Here is a 24,990-nt window from a genome sequence, read left to right on the forward strand (position 1 = left end):
CTCACGTCTCAGACCCAGCATCGTCATCCTGGGACACTTGCCCTGCCCCGCCCTGCCCCTCCAGTAAAGCGAGAAGTCACTGTGATGTGCCCCAAGTTCTTTTCGTCAGAGCACCTGTTCCTATTCACAGTTAGTTGGTTCATGCAACTGTCTCCTATCTCTTTTCCCAAATAGAAGACCAGAATACAAGGTCTGTCCTTTTCACCCCTGGGGACTTTATCTAGCAGAGAAGCAAGCACATCATAAGCACTTAACAAATATGTATTGAAGGAATTGAACAAATAAGACGAAGGAAGTACCAGGTAAAGGGCAGAGCAGCTGAAAAGTAGGGAGCCCAAGGAGAACATGCTGGTCGTTGGCGCCTAGAGCGCAGGCCTGTGGGCAGTGGCAAAGAATGAAGCTGACCGGAGGGGCCTTGGCCGCGCTTAGACTGACCTGTCGGCAGTGAGGAGCCGCCAGAGGGCTTTAATCATGGTCAGATTGACATCTGAGGGAAATCACTCCCTGAGTGGGATTTCACACAATGAGAGCGACGGGTCAGAGGCAGGGAGGCTGGTTAGACCTTTGCTACATCCCAGGCAAAAAGGTGGCGTTGGGGCTCTGACCCAGGGCGGCAGGAGCAGGGATGGAGAGAACAGGTGGGTTGCTTTGTGGGTGCTAAGAACAGGGGGGCAGGTGCAACTTAGCCCTCATAAATCAAGAGGGCAGGTCCCCATGCCCTGCTGCAGCCAGGTTCCTCTGGCTGAGCCCACCCCCTGGGGCAGGGGCTGGGGCCAGGAGAGTGGCTATAACATTGGGTCCCTGGAACCGCGTCCCTGTAGGGAATTTTACCCCCGGGCCCTTGGCAGCATGTCAAGTGTTAGCAGCAAATACAGCCAGAGGGAAAGGGTAAGATCTTGGATCTGGGCCGACGCTGGATGCTCCCCGCTCCATGGGAGGAGGTCGTTAGAGCTTTGACAAGCCTCGAAGAAATGAAGTCGGGAACCTCTTCATGGGACTGCAGGTCCCAGAGGGGAGAGGCCTCCAATGGCAGTGTCTGCCAGGCAGATAGTCGTTCCAACAGTCACAGGCCACGGGGCTAGGGATCCAGGAGGAGCGTTGCAAATCGAAGCCTGCTGTGGTGAGGGATGCAGGCAGTGGAGGTCATTCTCCAGCCCCAGAGCAAGCTGGTATTTCAGTAGCACACTAGAAGGGCATTCCACACGCTAGGGGAGAGCAGGTGCATCACAGAAGACTTCCTGGAGGAGGTAGAATTTGAAGGCCAAGAGAGGCACAGTGAGGGCGTTAAAGAGCGTGGACCTGGTGGGAGGGAAGGAGCATCAGGGGCGGCGGAGACCAGAGGTCAGCAGGAACAGGGCACATTCAGAGGAAGGCAATGTGCAAACATAAACAGCCGCACAAATTCATTATTATTTCTTTGCCAGGGAGGTGATGATGAGGGTGAGGGTAAGACAGTGGGCTCTCTTGTCATCGAAGCTCGCTCATTCAGGAGATGAGTGACTCAGAGAAGTCATGCGAGTGCTCTGAGCCTCGGTTCACCATCTGATAAATGGGGGACAGTGATGCCTTTGTCACCGTGTTTCATGGATACTTTATGTTAATTCACCAAAAATGGGACCCGGCACCAGGAACACGGTGTTCACTGAGGTGCGTTTTTTTCACAGATCGCAATACCGAACCCATCTGATACTGGGTCCAAATCTGTTGTTCCACAAATGGTCTTCAGGTTTGATTAACACTTTTCCTAGGCTGGCCTGGCAGAGAGGGGAGCCTACAGCGTGGCTTAGAGCTATGTCTGTAAAGCGTGGCACGGCCATCACCTTCGCTCCAGGCCACATGATCCCAAGTGGATTTCCCACCAATTAAGAGACTCCAGGAAGGAAGGAGAGACCACTGGGCTGACTTTGCTGCCAAAGAGAATAAATTAATGAATTCAGGAAGCCAATGTGAATGGGAAGAGCAGGCCTCCATTTTAGACTCTGTGTTTGGGGTTCTTGCTCTAGGACAGTATGGTTTGGTTTGGAAGAACAGGCTCCGGCCGTGGTTTAGATTGACAGGAGCTGATGTGACACACAGCCTCTCCTGTCCCATAATGCACCTCCCTTTTCCTCAGCACCCCCGCCCCTCAAGTGTATCCAGGGAACCCTGGGGCTCCGCAGAACACCGGTGGATCATCACAGATATTCTCCACCCATAGTCCATGCAAAAATCCTTCTATAGCATCTCTAATAGGCTTGCCTCTGGCCTCTGCTGGAATCTTCCCAAAGACAGGGAGCTCATCACTTACCACAGCTTACTCCACTGTTGGGGAAAGCTCCAGATGCTAACCCATTCTTCGTCGTGTGGAGTGTGGTCTTCCCGTCTGCAAGGAATCCATCAGTCTGAGTCCTGTCTTCTAGAGCAGTGAAAAATAAGGATACCCCCCGGTGTCCCTGACAGCCTGGCAGATAGGGTAGCATGTTTCCATACATTGGTTATTCAGAAACCTGCAACTCTCCCTAAGCACTGTATTTATAAAGCGATGCTGTATCGTCAAGAGTGCCTTGTTCCACCTACGGGAATATTCCAGATAAAGGAAGCTCACCCTGTAAAATGCAGGGCTACTGGAACATGCACGTTTTAATCAATTTGGATGGGAATCTTGGTAAAGGACATTATGCTTCCTTTAGTAACCTAAGTATACGAAACTCAGTTTACAGTTTTCGGTGAGTAAGATTGCCTGCGCTAGGCTGAGGGGGCAGCAATTGGCCAGAGGAAGGAGGTTGCTATTCATCCTGGCAGGAAATGGCCTCAGACTATCCTGCTTCTTCTGCAGATTTCCTTTCTGACAGCTGTCACTTTCAGTTTCATCAGCTTCAGAACAACCCTTCCTGGGCTCCCCTCCCCGTTCCTCCTTCCCCTGGCAGCTGAAGAAAGGAAAACCCATGGCATGTAAGTCAGAATGACCCATAGTAAAAGAATCGTGCGTTGTCGTGGTAGAAGTTAAATTATGAAACAGCAAACAGCCAAGAGCGTGCAAAAAAAGAAAAAAACAACAACATAAAACTAGACGCCAGCAAGTTTTGACCTGTATGTGGAATTGTAAGTCAGTGGACAGTGTCTGCAGACTTAGAGCTCCCTTTGCCCACGGCTGCAGCAGATGTCACTAATCGGTGGCCCCGCCCATTCCCCCTCGGGCTCCGTCCGGTCCCCAGCATCCTTGCCAACACAGCCCTCCAGGAAACCGGGACCAGCCTCCAAGTGATGGCACAGGAGACGCTGAAGCCTGTTGGGTCTGTTTCCCTGCGCTAGGTGTTAGTCACTCTGGCGTCTCCTAGAATGGAGATGGCTCTCTGTGTCACTTCAAGACCTTCATCTGCTTTTTTGAGCCTCTGCCAATTGGGGCTTTCCTGCAGGGAAAGAGAAAAGGAAGTGCAACTTTAATCTTCACCCCAATCGAGGGAGGTAGGCTTTATGAGTCACATTTCACAGATAAGGAAACCAAAGCTCAGAAGGGATGAGTTACTTGCTCAAAGTCAAACAGCTCCTAAACGGTGGGCCATGATTGGAAACGCAGGTCTGTGTCACTCAGAAGTGATGAACCCGGGCCATGCTTCCCAAGTGAATGGAGCTCCGGATGTAAAATGAATATAATGAGAACTACGGGTTATTCGGTGATCGTTCTAGTGGTTTTTACTTGTAACCGTTTCTTACTCTTTCACAAACCCTGCGAGGTAGTTATTACCTCTATTTCTAGAGGAGGACATAGAGGCTCAGAGAAGTGAAATCATGGAACGGGGTGGTGGCAGCGTTGGAACTCGTATGAGTGGTCTTTCTGCAAGTATTTACAACACTCCCTGGTCTACACCTGCAGTACCCGCCCCGTACCCCAGCACCCCTGTATCCCAGGGCTCTTGACTTTATGTTTCTGCATAGAAACATATCACTCCTCAGTAGATTATATTCTTGACTTTTTTATTTTGTTGATTATGTCTCTCTCTGCTAGAATGGAAGTTCTGTGACTGCAGGGAATTTTATCTGTTTCGTTCCTCAGCGTATCTTCATGCCCATAAAAGACGGTCTGGCCCCTGCTAGGTGCTCAGTAAATTTGGGGGAACACATGAACTACTTTAAGTCCTTTTCTGGAAGCATCTGTGGAGTGCTGGAAAGATCCCTGTCCTTGATATCAGAATACCTGGCCCGAGGACTAGATCTAGGACTTCAGGCATAGCTCTCCCCTCCCACGGTCTCCGTAGTCTCACCTGTCAAATGGTCAGTGAATGAGCCCAGCCCAGGCTGTCATGAGGGTCGAGGGGGTTAAGGTATGTGGGGTGCCGCCCATCCGCAGGAGCGTTGGCCAGGAAGCTTGTCCTGATGCCTTGCCTTCCAGCTGCTGAGATTCCCCCCCTCACCTCTGAAAGGAGGGTTACCAGACTCAACTCCCTCCTCCGACAAGGGTTTGGGGCAGCCTGCACGGCCACGTTCCCTGATACCAAGCCCACCCAGAAGAAAAGACCACAGCGTCCCCAGGGCTCCATTAGAAGTTAAAAATAAGACATATATAAGCTGACTCCAGAAACATGTTATGGCATCAGTCTGCACGGCCATGCCAGGGAACAGATGGCTCTGTGGAAACAGCTGTATCCCGGAGAAACCTCAGAGAAAAAGCAGACCGCATTAGTGCGCTCCCGTGCAGGCTGCACATTACCAGCTCTTTAATCCCGCGGCGGGCAGTGGAGCCCCTGGGTGGACAGCGCCACACAGGGCCCGCCTCCAGGGGCCCTCCACGGGCATGGTAAGTTCTAGAGCCCGAAAGATCACAGTAGTTGCCTGTGAGGCCAGGGGCAGGGACAAAGGGAGGAGCCACGGGGTCAGGCTGCTCGGGATGCTTCTGGGCTGCAGGCACACCATCGCGGCCCGTCTGCTTTGCTCCAGCTCTAGCTTGCACACATCCCTCCTTCACACCCCTGGGCTCTGGTTGTAATCTGTCTGCATGTGTCAGGTGCTCTCCCCTCGTGTGCTTTTGCTTGTAGCAGCTCCGTGCCCTCTTCTGGAGCACACTTCCTCCACGAGCCGGCTCCTTGTGCAGCATCTAAGAGGGCAGCTCTGGAGCAAGACTGCCGCATATAAAATCTAAGGAAAACTGAATATGAGAGTTTGGGCCATTTGCTTAGACTCTTTGTGCCTCAGCTTTCCCATCTGTAAAATGGGGATCACAACTAGTCCCACATGACAGGCTCAGTGAGGACTAAATGGGGCTGGCTGGTCAGTGTGGCACACAGCACCTGCCCACCCCCCCCCATTAAGTCTCATTGGTATTATGAATACACAGTATTATGCTTGCTGACTTGCTTCTTTGTCCCCCCAACCCACACCAGATGAACAGTTTAAATGTAGAAACTGGGGTTCATTCCCCAATCCTAGCACAGGGTTTGGCATACAATAAGGGCCTATTAACTGGGTGTCATGTACAAATTAATACTGATACCTGGGAGGGAGGAGACCAGGCCTTTCCTCATTATTTCCTCAGGGCCTGAGTGCTGGAAAGACTCTCTCTGAACCTCCACTGAATAGACCTAAATCCAAGCCTTTCCCGTCCCATGAAAGAAAGAAAGTGGCCCATGGTTTGCTTTTCCTTAGTAAGTGTTTTGAGTTCCCGGGACTTCGTTGATTCATACACACAGCAGGCAATCAGTGAGCTCCTAATCTTTCTCTGCCTGTCTGGGTGGTTTAATAAGGCTTACCTGCTCCCCAGAAAACCACAGGGAGGAGCCCTGAGGTAGGTTTCAGGAGACATGCGTTAGAGTCCCAGCTTCTCTGTGCAAATCAGCTGAGGGCAGCCCTGCCCATCTCGTTCAGATATTGGGAGGAACAGATGAAGTCCTAGGTTCTGGAGTGTTACTTTACCCACCAGGTACTTCCATCCATGCTGCCGAGGCATCAGAAGGAGAGGTGTCATAAGAAGGAGTAGATGCCTTGCTTGGTCTGTTGTACTCTGTCTTCATCACTCACTGGCTAGAAGAGTCAAGTAGGTGTGTTAAAGTAACACAAGCAGTTACACAATGGGCTCTGCACGCTGGAAGGGTATTACTCACGTAAGTCCAAATGGGTGTTTCTTGATTGGCAGGTGGCTTTTCTCCAGGTTCAGGGGCCCAGACTCTTTCCATCTTGTGGCTCTGCCCACCACAGAGCCTTGGACTCCTCTCCTGGATGCCCTTGCTCTGGCCTACAGAGAGGTATGTGCGGGAGTCTACCTTGAAAGTGGTGCCCATGGTAGCGAGAACCTGCCCACATTCCACTGACCAGCCTTGGCCATGCAGGAAGGTCGGGAAGGCAGCCTCTCTGTGCACCCAGGAAGAGAAGAGACCATGAATCTTGGTGCATTCAGAAGGTCCCTACCACCGTGGGGGATACATGCATTCAGTCCCCTGTAGTCATAGAACCATCTAGCATTAGACCTGGAAAGAGCCCCAGAGATTGATTAACAAGGAAAGCATTGTAGTGACTTGGTTACATACAAGAATGCAGAGAAAATACACATGGATGTAATATCTCAGCTCTGTTCGCTCATCGTGTGACCTTGAACAAGTGGCTAAACCTTTCAGATGATGAACGCTTTCATCCATAAACAAGGCAGGCCATTGTCCCTAAGCCATGGAGTCAGTGTGAATATTAAATGAGAAAGTGCCTGCAAAGCTCCCAGCATGTTCCCTGACCCTAGTGAGCACTTGATCCTTAAGAGTCTTTTATGAAACCCAACTTTGTCTTAGGAACCAGAGAAATGACTTGCTCAAGGTCACATGGAAAATGAGTGTCTGAGGGAACAGGTCTCCATTTCCAGTTATCCCCATAACCTCTCTCTGTAGTTTTTCCTGACTTTGAACAGAAGTCCATTGGGCCGGTGCCAGGAACCTACTTCCAACCCCTCTGAATCCTCCGGCCTGACCAGCCATCATTTCTGACAGCTCAGGGGTCAATCCAGGCCCCTGTCCTTAAGGATGGGAAGAAATAAATGCAAACTGCTTAAAGGGTCATTTTCCCTTGAGTCCAAATCTTCCTGTGCCTCAGCTGGCTGCCCAAAGAAGCAATTTAGCAAATGCATTTTATCTCAGGAGAAATTGGTCTTTTGTTTCTGTGACTTGCTTGTCAGGAGCCTACTACTCCCCCCGTGGCCACAGGATGGAGTACGGTAGCGTTCAGGCCCTGTTAATGAAAGCCCTCCTTCCAGCTCAGCATCTCCCCGGAGAAATCACCCATACCCTGGGTGGGAAAGGAGGTCGTTTCTAAGCTGTTCCCGCCTTCCCCCTGAGATAACATCAGCCATGCAGTCAGCAATAAGAAATCCTAGATTAAAATTTGAAAAGGTACATAATGTAATCATAATATTGCTTGGGTTTTGTGTAGCACTTTACAGTTTACAAAGCACTTTTACATGCATTAGCTCCTTTGAGAAAATTGCAGGGAACTCGTTAAGGACAGAAAAGTAGAAAGAAGCCAATACAATTCATCTGTGAACCCACTAGTCAGAGAAAAGCTTTGTTAACATTGTAATGTGTTCCCTTTGGTCTGTTTTCTATGTGGCTTTTTGTTTGTTTGTCTCTCTGTTCTATTGGGATCATACTGCATATGCATTTTTATGGCCTGCTTTTTCATGGAGCATTGTGTCTTCCACCATCTCTTTGATCCTTGCATCCATCCCCTGGGAGAGGAGTCATCACACTGCAAAGATTGCCCTGGTGTGAGGTCCCAAGACTGGAGTCTCAGTCCAGAACTGCTTCTCCCTAGCCGTGTAACTGGCAGATTTTTGAAATTCTCTGAGCCTCAGTTTCCTCCTTTGTAAAACAGAGATGTGTGCTGAAGGATTAAATTAATAAAGCAATCCATCTGAAAACATTTAGCATCGCATCTGGCACAGAGCAGGTGCTTCATCCATATTAGCTGAGCCAAGGTACAAACCGCTATGTTGAGAGTGTTCATAACATTAAACTCAAGGAAGGCAATCTGGTTGGTCCAGAGTCCCATAGATTTTGACATCGTATGTCGGACATCATAGTTGATGTGCTTTTGCCACAATACCCAGTGTGGTTGATAGACGGCAGTATTCCCTAGACCCTACCCCTAAAGCACTGTGATGGCCACAGGTGACGTAGGGATGTGGATGCCACTGAACCACATCATTGGTACCAGGAAGTTCATAGAGGCTACTTATCCCCCAGGACTGCTGGTAGACCCTCCCAGCCACATCAGGCCATGCTCTGTTAGTTCTGGGAGCACTTTCATTGGTCACCGTTCCTTTTTTAACATGAGTACATGGCTGTGAGTACGTCCAGTAGAGGCATGTTGTGTACACAGGGTGCTCTAGATGTTCTAGGTACAGGAAATTGAGAGATGAATGCAACACAGCTCCTGCCTTGAGGAGCCCACTATATATGGGTGCTTTTCAGAAGATGGCTCCTGGAGCTATTTACCTCGGAATGTTTTGTTTTTTTTTTTCCTGACTCAAGGGTATGTGCCTGTGTATATAGAGAGAAATCCCTATACACACATGCTCTGGCCACTAATTCTCATGCTCTGGCCACTAATTTCCTTTCTCACATGATGAGGATACCTTCTCTTTGAAGGCTTATCAAAGAAAGACCCCCCCACACACACACACACATCTATACACGTCCTCACATGTTCCCACTCCTGTCTTCACTGAACTGAAGCCATGCACTCCTGTCAACACATTAAAAACACCACACAAATCAACCCCCCCCGAAACAACCCTGCTTTTGCAAAGAGCTTTCCAGATTTTTATTCTCTAAAAGGGAATAATTGCGAGTGTTCTTTTGCAGTGTGGGTGAGAGAGAAGGAGGGTATGAGTTGGTTAAGTTCCCCATTGGGGGGTGACATTGTGGTTTCTAGGTATATTTGGGCTCCTCAGGGAGGAAGATGTGGGGAGTATCTCCAACACTCATGAGACAGAAGCACTATCCAGGCTCAGCGAGATTGCTGCTTTCCCTGCCCTCACCCTACTGTCTCCTCCAGGTGGTGGCTGAGGACAGAAAGCATCCACCCAGGTGTCTCCCCTTCCGAACTCTGATAGCCACCGTGGAAATAGATGACGTCTGCTGTGTCTTTACTCCAAACACTGTACTCTGCACATGCAGAATCTCTTGGAACCCTCCTACAGCCCCCTGGGTAGTTCCTATTATCTTCCCCATCTTACGCTTGAGGAAGTTGAAGCTCCGAAGGGTTAAGCACCTCCCCCACTCGCCCAAGACTGTACAGACAGGAGTGGGATAGAACCCGTCACCTCAGCCACGGTGCTTGTGTGCTTCTTGACCCAAGGCTGAATGAGCACCTTTCCTGGAGGGATAGCTGGGTAGTAAAAGGACACAGGCCCCAGTTCAACCTCCCTGAGTGACCTCAAGATCTCGAAACTGCTTTTCAGCTGTCAAATGAGGCTGCACGTGCCTCACTGGAAGACTCCAAGGAAGGGCATCACATGTACACAGCATCTTGCACAGAGCCAAGTGCATGTTTGTTTGCTGTCCAACACGTTTTCAGCCATCACAGACCCTTGAACCACAAATATAGGAGCAAATAATGGGCTTAAAGATGATCACCTTCTATGCATAACATTAGAGAATATGATAGGAAAATTAGAAGACAGGCCTTCTAATGATTGCAGTCTTCATGTAGCAGATATTTCTCATGCATGCAGCACATGAATATTAAGCATCTGTCATGCCATGGGCACGGTGCTAGGGGCAATGGTAAAGTGTCACTGTGTCACCAGGAAAGTTGCCCTTAAATAATTTCAGTTCAAACTGACAAGTGCTTTAGCAGAGTTATGAATTGAGGGCTCTTGAGGCACAGAGAAGTGGACCAGCTCTACCTGGCAGGGCTAACAGAGGTCTCAGACAGACGAGGTGTCATCCTGGCTGAATCTTGAAAGGTAAGTAGAAGGCCCCCTAGTGGAGAAGAGCAGGTGAGGAGAGGGAGGGCAGTAGAGAGGGAAGAACATGTACAGAGTCGCAGAGGGAAGGAGGGAAAGGCAGGTTCGGGGAGCAGAGAGATCCCTGGTGCAAATACAGAGGACACGGGGGTGGGGGGTGGTGATGGGTCAGAGAGAGAGGATATGATTGTCAGCAAGGACCTGGATTTAATCCTGCAGGTCAGAAGGGGTCCCTTGGCTCCTAGAATATTAGACAGAATGAGAATTCCCATGTCCTGGGCTTACATGAATCTTCGAATAGGCCAGGACTTCAAACTTCAAAAATGGAAGTCTCCCTGATTGCATCCTTGTTAACAGTTAAAAATCTTCATGATGGGTGAGAACATCTCCTCGATCACTGAATCTCCACTGATCCCCCAAGTGGCATTTGGAAGTAGGTGGGTGCATTTGGAGTTGTACGAGGCTGTCTGGAGAACTCTACAAGCATTTAGTGGGCTGGGGCCCAGGAGGCTAACTGTTCGGGGATATATGGGAGAGGTCGCATAATGCAAAAGCTCCCTGCACAAAATGCCAGTGACCCCCTGTCGGTTATCTGTGGCTCCCAACCTATAAAACCTCAGTGGAATACAGTGAGAAGTGTTTATCTCGGCAGCTGAGCTGAGCTTGGCTGGGCTTGCTCCCACACCTGGGGCAACTGTAGAGCTTCTCCTCTACTCCAGGTATGTCTCATGCTCCAGCGGGCCACCCAGGCATTTTCTCGTGGTAGTGCTGGAGGTTCAAGAAACACGCAGTTCTTCTTGAGGTCTAGTCTCACTGTTAGGACAGCGTTGCTTCCTTACCATTTTATTAGCCAAAGTAAGTCTCATGACAAAGAGTAGAGATGTGGGAGGGGGTGAAGAATGGAAGGGATTAACGCAGTCATGGGCCGTCACACGTATCTTGAGAAATAAGGCTATAGCTTAATCTAGCTTTATCTATGAAGACAATGGTTTTAACAGAGAGGGTCATACAGAAGTGAGTTAATATAATTCTTGTTTACTACACTCTTGGCTTGGAGATTTAAAATATATGTACACCTTCTTCTTGGAAAACTGCTCTGTTACATTCAGCTAGGTTAGTAGCTCTAGCCATGTAAACTGTAATCTACATTCAACTATGTGCCATCGTGTAATGGACTAGGCTGATGTCACAGAAAAAATATTAGAACCAGCCATATGACCTTTGGCAAATTCAGTTGAAATATAGTTTGCATATAATAAATCCACCCATTCTAAGTGTGTAGTTTGTTGACTTCCCACAAATGTATACACAACTTGTAACCATCACTGTAACCATGACATAGAACATTTCCATCCCCCAAAAAAGTTCTCTCTTGCTTCTTCCCAGTCTATCCACTCTGCCCACACACCTTCAGTGATCTGATTTCTAGCCCTATTGAAGTTCTCTTACTTTTTCTTTGCAAATCTTCATCTGTGAAGCAGGCCCAGTCACCCCTGCCTGGGAGGGATATGATGCGGTTGGCATGACATGGTTGTGGATTGGGCAGCTGCACATCCTCAGATCTGGATGTTGTGCATCTGCATCTGCCCATGCCAGATGCTAAGTCCTTCGTTCCCTGTTGGCAGGTCAACCAGCTCTTGCACTGGTTGGGGTAGGAAGGCAAGTAGAGCTATGTGAAGAACTTCTACAGGCAGATTAAGGGAGCAGGACTTCCCAAGAGTTAGAAACAAGAAAGAAGAGTGGATGTCAAGCCTTGGATGAAATGAAAGGAACAGATTTTTAAATTTTGTTTATGGGTGGTTTAGTCTTTTTCTTCAATACCTGCTACAAAGATTAAAGTCTGTAGCTCTAGGCAGGAGAGAAGCTCATGCAAAGGCGCTGCTCCATTTGGATTTTGGTATTTTCTTCCCTGTTATTTGGAATTGTTGTACTAGGTCACCTACCAAAGCATTTTTTGTTTGTTTTTAAGGAGTTTGTGGTTGCTTTTATATTTGTCAGTGGTGACCACCATCATTCTCAGCTCAGAGGGGGCTTGTTCCTCAGATGGCGAGGACAACTGCCCTTCATCATTGCCTTTTTAAAATTAAATTGCAGAGGAAACTAAAGCCAGTGATCCTGCCCTCCCATGTTTGACCCATCACCAACATCCAGTGAGTAACCGACTCAGGCAAGGGCAGGCTCCTGGCTCGTTGGGGCTTCCCTTCTTGGTCCCATACCCTCTTCTCCTACATTTCAGCTCCAGAAGCAGCTCTCTGAGCTCGATGAGGATGACCTGTGTTATGAGTTCCGGCGAGAGCGGTTCACTGTCCACCGAACCCACCTGTACTTCTTGCACTATGAGTATGAGCCCGCTTCGGACAACACGGATGTCACCCTGGTCGCTCAGCTCTCTATGGACAGGTAGGCAGATGGGCCCTGACCTCCCCACAGCCCCACCCTGCTGCTCTACACCCAGTCAAAGGGAGAAGGGAGAGATGGTCTGACAGACTTAGGCTTGGGTCGTGCTCCTCTCCAGCACTGGGGAAAACCAAGGGCTCTTGTCTTCCGGTGAGGGTGGTGGTTTTGAGAATAGAAGAATTGATTCTAAAGAGTAGAGCTCTACTCAGACTACCTTAAGGAAAAGGGGTGTATTATAGGGAAACACATATTCTGGAACCACTGTCACTGCTGGAAAGCAATTGCTGTTTCTTTTCCTTAGTGTATTGATGCAACAAACATCTACCAAGCCTTTATCTGGAAGTACTGATGTGATCCCCGCCCTTATGTGGCTGACACTCTAGTGCACTGATTGTCAACCTTGGCTGGGGCCAAACTGAATCACCAGGGGAGCTCTTAAAACAAATGCACCTTCGGGCTCCATTGCAGACCAGTTAAGTAAGAATATTTGTGTGGTGAAGACCTTGCATTGTTTTACGCTTGTGGTGTGCAGCCAGGGTTAAGAACATAAGTACAGTGGTATGAACAGAAAATAAATAGTTGAGTAAAATTATTTTAATTGTGGCAAGTTCTTTGGAAGGAACTGAGACTGATAATAACAATGTCAAGAGAGGGACCTTCCTTGGGTGATGTGGTCAGGGGAAATCTAAGGAGGGGACATTTCTGCAGAGACCTAAAGGAGGAGAAAAGGAGTCAGGAATGTGAGTTGCTGAGAAAAAAAAAAATTTTTTTCCAGGTGGGTAAAATAGCAAGTGTAAAGGCCCTGTGGTGGGAGGGGGCTCGGGCATTCAAAAACGTGGTAGAAGAGCAGTGGCTGAGGCATAGCAGGGACATGGTGTGAGATTAAGATTATAGAACATTAGAAAACTCACCAAAACATTTTGGATTTTATTCTCAGTGTGGTGAGAAGTCATTGAAGACATTTACACAAAGTTATATGATCCAATTTATGTTTTTGAAAGCATCTCTCTTGTTGCCAGGGGTGTGTGCATTCAAAACCCCGAGGTCACCCCCTCAAGGCTGTACTTTTCCATACTGGGTGTCCTGTGTGTCTCCCTCCCACCTCGGCCCACCAGCTTTCTCTTTAGTTTACACATGGCCCACACTGGCTCCCTACCCCCCGTTTCCTTCCTTCCATTCCCCCTCGGCTCCCACAGTTGGGCAATCTGAGCGGCTCATTCTGTCTTTCAGTCACCTTGGAGATGCCCGTCCAGTCTATGGCCGCAACTCCATGGGACTGTTTCCGGGATTAAATGAGTTCACGCCTGTTGTGTGCCGAGCACGGTAGCTGGCACACTTGTTAAGTGTTCAATAAATACCACTCGTTATTAGTGGGGAGTGAATAAAGCGTGGGCAAACCAGTGAAGGAGCAAGCGCTGGGACACAAAAAGGTTCACATGCAGAAAGTGGTCTGGGAGTTGGGAGGAGTGAGTAGAACCTCGCATCCAGAGACATCCGGGAATGAGTTATGTAGAGCGTAGCTGATGGAAGCAGATTCCTCACTTTGAGAGTCCCACTGCATTGGCGGAAGCTCACTGGTGAAATTCAGTGGTTCCATTGGCTGGGGTTTTCCTGGAGGTTCAAAGGCCTCGGGACCTCTGTGCAGAAACACAGAGAACTTGCTGAACATAACAGGTAGCAGGTAAAGATGAGCAGGGACAAAGGGGAAGAGCACAGAGCTGCTCGTACCAGTTCCATCCTGACCTGCTATGTGACCTCAAGCAAAGTCTTTCCCTTCTTGTGGCCTCAGGTTCCGAATCTCCAACATTCACGTGACCACTCAGCAAATATCGTGTAAGCATCTATTACTGTGGTGTGCCAGGCTCTTGTGAAGCTGGGGATATTTATAAGAAGACCCTATTTTTGCTTTCAAGGAGTAGATAGCATCTTCCTGACTCAGTGTATTAGTTATCTACTGTTGTAGAACAAATTGCCACAGATTTAGCAGCTTAAATAACATTTAGTATCTTGCAGTTTGGGGGGTCTGGAGTCTGGATGGGTGCTAGCAGGGTCCCCTGCTCAGTTCCCAGGACGACCATCAAGGTGTTGGCTGGGGCTGTGATCTCATGGGAGTCAGGGTCCACCGCTAAGCTCATTCAGCTTTTGGCAGAATTTAGTTCCAGGACTGAGGTCCCCGTTTCCTCGCTGGCCGTTGGCTGGGGTCCTTCTGAGCAACAGGAGGCCACCCTTAGGTCTCAGCCACGTGGCCCTCTGACAGCACGGCAGCTTACTTCTTCAAAGCCAGCAGGAGACTCTCTGCAGGCTGTTCCATCACGTAACCCACAGGAGTGGCATTCCATCCCATTACTGGGTTCAGCTCACACTCAAGGGTGGGGGTTGTACAAGTGTGTATGCCACGGGGCAGGATTTGTGGGGGCCAGCTTAGAATTCAGCCTGCCCCAGACAGGTAACAGGTTCTTACTCTAGAGAGATTCTATGTGAGGATCCCCCAGCCTGTCTGGGCTGTGGAGAAAGGAAGAGACAGGGAATGGGTCCAAGGGGAGGTGTTGCCTGCATGGAGTTGGGGGCCCGAGTAGACAGCCGGTAGGAAGCACACAGGGAGAGAAGGTGGAGCGTGCAGCATATTCAGGGAACAAAGAGGCCCCCAGGTCCGCTGGGAACACACAGGCTCTAGTGTGGTTAGAGCTTAAGGCGTGGGTGAGAAAGAGGGGAGCAGATGGGTTTACAGAGGGCACCGGGGAAACCAGGACAGGCGGCCTCCCGCCGGCTCACACCCATCAGTGAGGCTCCAGAAGGGACTGAGCTAGACAAGAGCCCCAGGCTTACGCCTACACTTCTGTGTCCCTTTGGCTTCTCACCCAGCCTTCAGTTTGGGTGCGCACACTCCCCCACCAAGCAGCACTTGAGCGAGCGACGGGGCCGTTAACAGACCTCTCTTCCCATGTGTCTTCTCTTATCCTCTCTGCCATTTCAAATGAAAATAAAATCCAATCCTTGAGATTCATGCTGAATGATTGCTGAGATTAGTCTTCTGTTCTTCAGGCAACACAAATGCCCCTCAGGCCCCTCAGAAGGGTTACCTGAAGCTCAGAGACTGAATCTGCCCCAGGTGAGTGAGTTCCAGATAATTCCAGGTTCTCACCTTGTAGGGCATCCCTGGTTTTCCTTGGTCCTGTCCACGCCTCCTGTTCATATGTTCCATTTACCAACAAAATATGCTGACTCAAGATTAGTAGCCAATGGGTACCTCCAAACTCAGGAGAAAATGAAAGAGACAAATCTGACATGCTTTCTAATCAGAATCAAGTGGCCTGACCTTGAATAATTTGGTCCCTGGAGTCAGGCACTATGCGGTCTTAGTGGCTCTGCCACTTCTTGGCTTTGACCCTTGGACAAACCAGCTCTCCCAGCCTTGGTTTCCTCATCTGTAACCCGGGAATGGCAATGACAGTAACCACCCCCCCCCGCCGCCCCCGCCAAGGTTGTTGTCATGACCAGGTGAGATCATGCATAGCCAGGACTTAGCCCCAACATACAGTCAGAGACTCCCTGTCATTTGATAGCACCATTGACCAAAGTCTTCCTATTTGTGCTACCACACAAAAGGCCACTAGACTCACAGACAAAGAGCTCTGGGTTCAAATTCCACGGGCTCCTTTACTCCTCCGATGGTGATCTTGGGCAGGGCATCAACACCTTTGGTTATCTTTCTCCTTCTATAAAGAGAGTTAAGACATATTTGCCTCCTAGGGTCCTGATTAGGATTAAAGGAGAGATTGTGTTCGAAAGCCCTTGGGATATATTTGCATTCAGTGAATATTTACAGATCTGAAAACCCTGACCACAGCATCTGCACATGGTCGGTATTTAGGAGAGGTAAAGTGATGCAGGAAAACAAAAAGAGAAATATCTGGGTTCAAAGTCCAGCTGCACCACTTACTAGCTACATGAATTTGGGCAAGTTACCCAGGCTTTTTGAGCATCATCTGACTTATCTGTGAAGTGGCAATGATACCGTCAAGGTCACAGATCGGTGTCTGGGCTTTATAAAATAAGAGGCTCTAAAGTGCCCAGTGAGTAGTAGGTCTACAGCAAATATTAGATTCCCTTCCCTTCATAGTTTTTTTTTTTTTTTTTTTTTACCTCTGTGCTAGCTATGGAATTCGCAATCTGGAATGCACAGACAATTAAAAGAAAGGTTTTTCAATTATTAACACCCCAAATCCATCCCTCTGTAGACAGTTGCCATCAATAAAAGGATACAGGCAAAACAGAGCCCCTTCCTTCTAGCGCCGGCTGGAGGCAGACTCCCGGCCGGCCGGGGCTACAGTACCCCCGGCAGAACCTTCCCTCCCAGCCCGCTTAAAGGAAAACCCTGGCCCCTCTCACGTCTGCCTCAGACGCTAACCACAGAGCCCTTCCCTTCAGAGTGCACACATCCCTCGGCATGGCAGGCGCACGATTCGCCCCTAACGCTTTGTGACAAGTATTGCCATCCTGACAATACCCCAGAGAGCCGGAGGACTTCCACACCCTAACGAGAGCAGCTTAGCGGGACATAATAAAAAATCATAGAGCAGTACCACAGGCTGATGGAGATGGTAAGAATTCCTCCTTCTGCTCCATCCTGCACATCCAATTATGATGCAGCAGGCCGACTGGTGCCTGTTGGATTGATTTTTAATTGAAGAAACATTTCGGGTGTGTTTGTAAACCTTTGAGTCAGGAGCAGGCCCTACGTGAATGCCACAATGAATTAGGGGAGCTGGTGTGCGGGCTCCTGTGCCCAGGTCCCTCTAGAATTCTGTTCAGAAAGAATGAACATTGCCCGCTACAGCCGTGGAGCCGGCTCCTCTCCCAGCACGTGGGAGACCGCCCTCCCATCCCAGCAGCAGGTGAGAACGGTCTCGGGACAGAGGGGGCTGACCAGGAGGGCTCCGGGTCACAGCATCTTGGCCACCTGGCCAGGAGACGCTTGCTCTTCTGTGTTCCTTTGACAAAGTTATCGAAGTACTAAGTGCAGCTCCAGGGGATCACGTGGCAAATGGGTCTTCTCTGTTTTCTGTGAGTGGAGGAAAGAGAACGTTAGCTGAGGTGAAGGGGCCCACGCTTTAGATCACCAGGGAGCTCGTTGGAAATGCAAAATCTTGGTCCCACCCAGACCTAGCCGACGGGCCCCTCCAGAGTGGGGCCCAGGAATCAGTGCTGTAGTGATCTTGAGCATGCTTCAGTTTGAAAAGCACTGCTCTAGAAAGTGAAAGGGAACTCCCTTGTCCATGTAACAGCCAGAGTGATCTTCTAAAAATAGACAGATCCTCCTTGACTTAACGGTGGATGGGGTTATAGCCCAATAAACCCATCATCAGCTGAAAATACCGTAAGTCGGAAATACATTTAATACACCTACCCTACCAAGCATCCTGGCTTAGCCTCGCCAACCTGAAACGTGCTCAGAACACTTACATTGCCCTATAGCTGGGCAAAATCATCTTAACACAAAGCCTATTTTATAATAAAATGTTGACTATCTCAAGCAATTTATGGAATACTGTAGGGAAAGTGAGAAACAAGAGTGGCTTGTCTGGGTGCAGAATGATTGTCGGTGTATTAGTTGTTGACCCTGTGATCCCGGGGATAAACCGGGAGCCGTGGCGTCGGCTGCCCAGCATCACAAGGGCATCCCCACTGCATATGGATGTAGCCTGGGGACAAAATGTAAATTCAAAGCACAAAGCACGGTCTCTACTGAATGCATATCACTTTCGTGCCATCGTAAATTTGAAAAATTGTTAAGTCAACCCATCATAAGCTGGGGACCGTCTGCATATCAGGTCAGCATCTTTAAAACTCTCCGATGGTTTCTCGTTGCGTTTAGGATAGTACTACAGTTGCCCATGTGGCCTTCCTGGCCCCACGTCACCTGCCGGCTCCCCAGCATCTTCTGTCCTCCTGCCCTTCACTCTCCCATCTTCCCTCTCTTCTTGCTTGAACATGCTACCCTCAGTTACCCCAAGAGCTGCTCCCTCTCCTTGGAAAGCTTCTTGCCCAGACTTCCTCAGGCCCGAGTCCTTCTCCTCATCCAAGTCTCAAATTCACATCCCCGGCAGGCCTTCCCTGGCCAGCCCTCAGGGTTCCCCCATCCTGTTCCCTGTTCTGTGTGAGCCCTCGCCCCCTCGGGATCTGTCTTGGTTGGTTCTGTGTCTTCTCCCTCCACCAGAAAGAAGCTCCGGAAGTTCAGGAACCTTGTCTTTCTCGTTTGTCCCAGGGCCCAGCACGTACACCTGCACGTTGTAGATACATAATAAGTATCTGATGGGTGGGTGCATGTTTGCAAAGCAGAAATAGAACCTATGGAAGAGCTGCCATATATTGAGTACCTGCTGCACATCTCGCTTTGTGCTGGACACTTCACAGAGGCATAGTAAGTAGGCTTGTCCGTAGGGGCAAACCCCACCACAGGAGCACCGCTTAACACCTCTGCTAGTGTCCCGTGTGAGCAAGTCACCAGGCCATCCCAGAATCAGTGTGGGGAGTATCCGCAGAGGCTGCAGATTGAGAGAGAGGAATGATTTGTAGGCCTTTTGTGATCTACGGAGGTATTACTGTCCGCGCTATGCACATGTGGAAATGGAAGCCCAAAGAACTGTCATCTCTTCACTTGATCTCAGCCAAAAGAACTGTCATCTCTTGCTCAGGAATGCTGACACACCTCAGAGTTCAAACCCAGTTCTGGCTGACCCGAGAGCCCACTCGTGCACCTCCATCCCACGCAACCCGCCTTGCTCTCATCAGCTGCCTTGTGGGGAGGCAGCTCCCCATTCCAGTGGCCAACTGGCCTTCTAGAATTCCTTCCAACCCTGTCTTGTAGGTTTCTGACTTGGCTGCCTCCCTGCCTGCCCCCCTGTCCCTAGACAGAGCGCAGGAGGCTTCCTGTCTCAGTAGGACTCCCAGGGGCAGCCCTGGCTTCCAGCTAGACCTTCCCGACATGTCTTTGGCCTTTCTTGAGGCTTTGCCCTCCTCTTGGCAGCGTGAAGTGATGGTGGGCCCTCTGGGGACTCAGAGAAGAGCATGGGACCCAGAGTTGGGACCGTGGGTCCCAGTGCTCACTAGCTGCTCCACTCAGTCACCCCGTGCTCTTCAGCAAGCCATGCTCCCCTCCGAGGCTGAGCTTTTTCATCATCAAGATGGCATAATCAGACCAAGGAAACCTCTACCGTTCTTTCCAAATGGAAAATTCTGTTGTTTGGGTATTGATCTTTGTCTCTTGAAACACTCTCCGTTGTGTCCGGTCCTTGCTGTGTTACGTACTTCATCGTCCAGTGTAAGAGACCAAAGACCGACTTGGCACAGAACTCCGTGTGGACACGAGCCGCACAGGACAACTCCAGGGTGCAGGTGTGGGGACACCCAGCCAGGAGAAGGGTCAAGAGAACAGCAGGCCTTTGGGGCAGACCCCCAGAGAGACTGAGGAGGAGGAGGAAGGAAAGCACAGAAGCCGACCTCAAGGGAAGAACACATTTGTGTCCGGGGAAGCGGGCAGCGGAGAGAAAATCCTTGGGGACATTTATCCCAGGCTGCCCCGCAGTCCATACGGAACACCGGTCTGGGTTCTGGGCACTGGGGTCGGGCAGACCTGGGTGTCAATCCAGCTCCCCCGCTGTGTCGCTAAGTGACTCGAAAGAAGTCACTTCACCACCTCAAGCTTCTTTACCTGTAACAGTGATGAGAATCTCAACTTTATAGAGTCAGTGTGAATGTTGAAAGCAGTAACCGTGGAAATGCACCCGGCCCACTCCAAGCAGCAGAGAAACGGTAGAGATTTATTCTGTCGCCATCACACTTTATATGTTGTCATCATTATGATAAACCTCAGTCTGTCGCTGTTGTTCAGGTCCTGGCAGGAAGCTTGGTTTTGAGGGAAGAGAGGTCGCAGAGCTGGGGGCTGGTGGCAGACGGGCAGGAGTGGCTGGGTCATCTTGACTCTTCCTTCGAGGAGGTTCCACAGAACATCTGGCACCATTTCCGGTAAAGCCCACGCGGATGTGATGTTTGCCATGTCAGCAGCACCTGAGAACCTTGAGGATCTTGTGTCCCTGTTCTCACGCTAAACCCTTGGCAGAGCTTGGAAGAAGAGCCAGCTTCCCTTGCTTCTCTTTCTTGCTCCCCGCTCAGAAAACTCAGACACAGAGTCAAAATCCCAGGCGGTGGGGGGGCGGGGGGGGTGGGGCTCCACCATGGGAGCTGGCCTCTCTTCCCGCCAGACATGCATGCCTCCCACACGGGAGCTCTTACATCCACATGTTAGAAAGCATTCTTTGCCCTTCACTCCCCAGATCTCAAAGGATTTGTACGAACAGCTGTCCCTTCCGAATGCACAGTTCCCTCCATTTCACAGACAGTGAAAGTGAGGTGTGGGTGGGATCACTCAAAACCCCAGGTTCTCGGAGCCCAGCAGAGACCCGGGCCTGCGGCAGAAGCCGAACGCAGATCCCAGGGCAAGTCGGCATTGTGGAGAAGGCAGAGCCTCTTAGAAAACTGGCTCCGGGCAATTTGATTAGTAAGTGTTATAAAGTATGAGAAATGGAGGGCATTTTACCCTGATGAATATCTTAATCCTCCGTCATGAAAGAGGAAGCAACTCCTGGCAAGAGCAATTCCCAGAATTACAGAGAGGAAACTCTGAAAGTCCATCGAGAAAGCCATTGACATAAGATAGGTGTGCCCATTTTCTTTTGTTTAGAAGCAGGGAAACGCATGGAATCTCTTTCCTGGTAATTGTCCGAATAAAGTGGGCATTCCTACCAGGAGACCGCTGATTATGTACCTCTTGCTGGGCAGGGAAGAAATTGAAATAGGCTTTTGCGGTTTCTTAACCATAGATCCGATCTGCCAGGCACTTCTAATGCCTTTGGAAGAAAAAAAAAATCTTCATAGATTTCTCTTCAAACGTTTTTGTAGAACCCTCTCCATTGGAGAAGCACCTTTTGGTTTTTTTCTCTGGGCTTTCTTCTCCGCCCGCCCCCACTGCCCCCGCCCCATAATCCTTGGCACGGTGCCTTTCCTGAAGCCTCGCAAAATTGCCCGGGACCCTGGGGCAGTAAGGGCTCTGACAAATGAAGACAGCATCATGCCAGGCACACTTTTGTCCCTAGCGTTCATGTGTTTTTCGGTTCCCTTGCCAAACGCCCAGCGTGTGTTTGTTCTCACTGTCGCCAAGGCCCTGTCCCGGTACCCGTCTGGACAGGTCTGGTCCAAGTCCAAGGATCCAAGCTGACCGGACATCTGGATCCCCAGTTTCTCCATCAGGGAAATGAGGGAAATTACAGCCGTGCACAGGGTTGTTGGGGGAGTTCTGGAAAGTGTCTGGTGCATAGTTAATGAGTTGGTGATCATAGTTGTCATCACTCGTGTTTTAACGCTCCTTGTAACTTAGGGCCTCGGTTTGGCTGAATCTTCTATGCTGGTCCCTGCTTTAGCAGAGCAGGGCAGCTGCGAGACATCTTTGCTGAGAGAGGAGAGGCATAGGTATTGTGAGCTGGAAGGGGACCCTTACATCAGTTAATGTATTCGTCCTGCCCCCCCATAAAAAAGGAGTCTGAGAAGAGAACGCTTACAGTGGGATGCGACTCTGTCGGTATCCCACCTTCATCTGGAAGCAGATAAAGACAAGAAACAGCCAGGTAAGTGTGTTTATGCCGATTTTAAGAGATGAAAGAAACTCAACTTTGGGGGTTGGCCCCCATCACACAGTGATGAAGTTTAGAGCAGGGACTTGGATTTGAAGTGGGCTGACCAGGTGTCTGTGGAGGTGGCGTCCGGCCCCAGGAGGCTGGCCGCGTGGCGCGTGGCCCAGGTGCCCATGGCGGGCTCAGCTTTCCTGTCTCCTCCAGGCTCCAGATGCTCGAGGCCATCTGCAAGCACTGGGAGGGACCCATCAGCCTGGCCCTCTACCTGTCGGACGCCGAAGCCCAGCAGTTCCTCCGCTACGCGCAGGGCTCCGAGGTGCTCATGAGCCGCCACAACGTGGCCTACCACATTGTGTACAAGGAGGGCCAGTTCTACCCTGTGAACCTGCTACGCAACGTGGCCATGAAGCACGTGGGCACGCCCTACATGTTCCTGTCTGACATCGACTTCCTGCCCATGTATGGGCTCTATGAGTACCTCAGGTGAGGCCCGGGGGACACCGGCTCGGGCGGCACCGGGACTAGAACGCTCCCTGGGAGCATCCTCCCGTCCAGGTCTTCCCTCTTAAAGATGGGGCAGCTGGGACCCAAAAAGGGGACTGCACCTGCCCGTGTCCATCCAGAGATAGAGCACTGCCCACCAGGTTTGGCAGGGCCATTTAGGCAATCCAGTGTCCTCGCTTTCCTGACGAACAGGCCGGAACCCCACTTTGCATACAGAAATGTTAGAAGTGGCACATGGTCTCAGACACGTCTCTTTGGCTCCCGGTCTAACGCTCTCTCTCTAGCTGCTAGGGATACATGTCCTCCCTCTTCCAGTTGGGGATCAGATGACCTTCATCTAACCATTCTAGAAAGATCCCTTCCTATTCTGTAAAACAAAGCAAAGTGATGGTGACGGCTAGCACTCTTCTGAGTGCCTGACGAGTAGGGGTTTGTTGCCACCCGCCGCAGTCCCTGGGCCGGCCACTATTATTACCTTCATTTCCCGGACGGGAGTGCGTGGGGCTGAGATCGGGAGCTGCGAGCCCACGGTTACACACCGACCCACGTGGAGGCCGGGGTCAGCCAGCCCGACTGCAGAGCCGTGGGCTGAGTTGCCGTCTCAGCCGCCTCTGTGACTCTCCAGTGACCCGTCCCAGCTCTGCCCACGTGGCAGGGCGGCCGTCCAGCGGCTGGAGAAGGCCCTCAGCTCATGGAAGGCTGGAGAGCTGTGTGGGGAGCGACATTTGTCATGGAATGACAACCCATCTGGACGGAAAGGGACTGCCGAATTCATACAGCCCGACAGTCCCCGTGTGGCTAAACTAAAGTCACAAGGTGTAAATCGAGATGTAACTGGCCACGCCTTTTTTTTTTTTTTTTTTTTTTAATCCTTTGTTTCTGGCTTTTGTCGGCGCGCATTCCCTCTGCTGCTGGATGATGCGTGCCTGGGTCCAGGTACCGGGAGAGATGGTTTGCACTTACCAGTTATCCTGCTGGATCCACACATCAAGCCCGAAAGGCTGGCAGGGTTCCCCCCCCCTTTTACTGTGGGCAACAGCGAGGCTCGGAGAAGCAGAGTCCCCTGCTCCCATCCACATGGCTTTGCTCCAAGATTGGAACCAGTGTCTGTCAGACTCCAGGTGGGCAGGCGCCCAGCTCCATACTGGCCTGGCTACTCTGGGGTTACTGACCGTCCCCAGACAGGGCAGGAATAGAATAGAGTTCTTTCTCTCCTCCCTTGCCCTCGCTCCCTCGCTCTCTATCTGTCTCAGCCTTTCTCTTGCTGTCTCTGCAGGATTTCCTAACTTCGGGCCCTCCCCTGTGAGCAGGAGGAGCCCTTTCCTGCCTCTCTCTGTCCGCGGCGCTGGGGCGGCATGACCCCCAGCCCGGGAGGATGGGAGGTGTCTTCCCAAAGAGCATGGACTGTGCTGCCCCAGCTTCTGATGCCGGCCCAGGGCTCCCGGCACGGATCTGTCCAGCTCTGGCTGGGCCTTGGAATCCCCGTGTGTGGGCTGAGGGCGCCCCCGTGTGGCCAGACTGCGCTTCCAGCGCCTGATTCCGGGAGATTTCGGAAGCCCCCACAGCCTGCAGCATCACAAGCTCTGGGAGTCTGGGGGCGGGGATGGGGGCGAGGGCTTCCCAAAGGAACAGATGGTGGAGGCCGCCCTCCACCAAGAAAAGAGAGGCTTGAGGATTAGACTGCGACCCCATCCTCCCCGCTAAGGGGCTCTTCTGCAGGAGCACCTGAGGGGCCTTCACTCCAAGGAGTTGGAGGTGAACTGGCCCTCTCCTAAGAATCTGTAGTCTGCTCCCCACCTCCAAACTCTTTTATTGTTTTATCTCATGGGCCTCATGTTTTTAAAAAAAAAAACACACACCACATACTAACAGGTTGTTTCTGTGTTCTGTTCCTCTGTTGTATTGATCAAAAATGCTATTAACCTCCCATGCCGGTCACCTCTCATAGCATCTCCAATAGCATCTTGACCTTACTCAGTAGGAGCTAACCAGCATTGCCTACTAATTAACACATTCTTAACGCGGAGTCGCCAGAGGCTTGGCTGGCCTTTGGCCCCTTGTTACGGGAAGGCGCATGGTTCCCCTCGGGGGGTTTGAAATATTGCACATTGCTCCTAAAATGTTGCTGCTGTCTTCATAGGCCCTATAGAAGTCCAGAGACCCTACCCTGAGTGAGAAGAAATGATCTTGTCCAGTCTTCTTTTTTTAATTAAGTTTTTCATGGTAATTCCCGTATAGTTAACATACAGTGTAACATTAGTTCAGGTTCGATATACTGACTCAACTCTTCCACACATCACCTGGCGCTCATCACCACAGGTGCACTCCTTAGTCCCTATCACCTGTTTCATCCATCCATTTCCCCCCACCCACCTCCTTCCCTCTGGTAACCAGCGGTCTGTTCTCTATAGTTCAGAGTTTATTTCTTGATATATCTCTCTGTTTATTTTTAACTTTGCTCATTTGTTTGGTTTCTTAAAT

At 50.5% G+C, this 24,990-nt stretch overlaps 1 protein-coding gene across 8 annotated transcripts in view; it reads left to right on the top strand.

Moving 5' to 3' along the window:
• Positions 1-24,990, top strand: part of LARGE1 (LARGE xylosyl- and glucuronyltransferase 1) — a 548,382-nt gene that overhangs the window by 494,707 nt on the left and 28,685 nt on the right. For all 8 annotated transcript variants that reach the window (XM_073900333.1, XM_073900329.1, XM_073900330.1 and 5 more), the window contains 2 exons: positions 12,159-12,322; positions 22,210-22,488. In XM_073900333.1, the coding sequence (XP_073756434.1) occupies positions 12,159-12,322; positions 22,210-22,488 (443 nt within the window). The remainder of the gene's footprint in view (positions 1-12,158; positions 12,323-22,209; positions 22,489-24,990) is intronic.

This window comes from Callorhinus ursinus, unplaced genomic scaffold (assembly GCF_003265705.2).
Source record: "Callorhinus ursinus isolate GAN/ISIS: 27379988/994484 unplaced genomic scaffold, GSC_fseal_2.0 scaffold14, whole genome shotgun sequence".
NCBI lineage: Eukaryota > Metazoa > Chordata > Mammalia > Carnivora > Otariidae > Callorhinus > Callorhinus ursinus.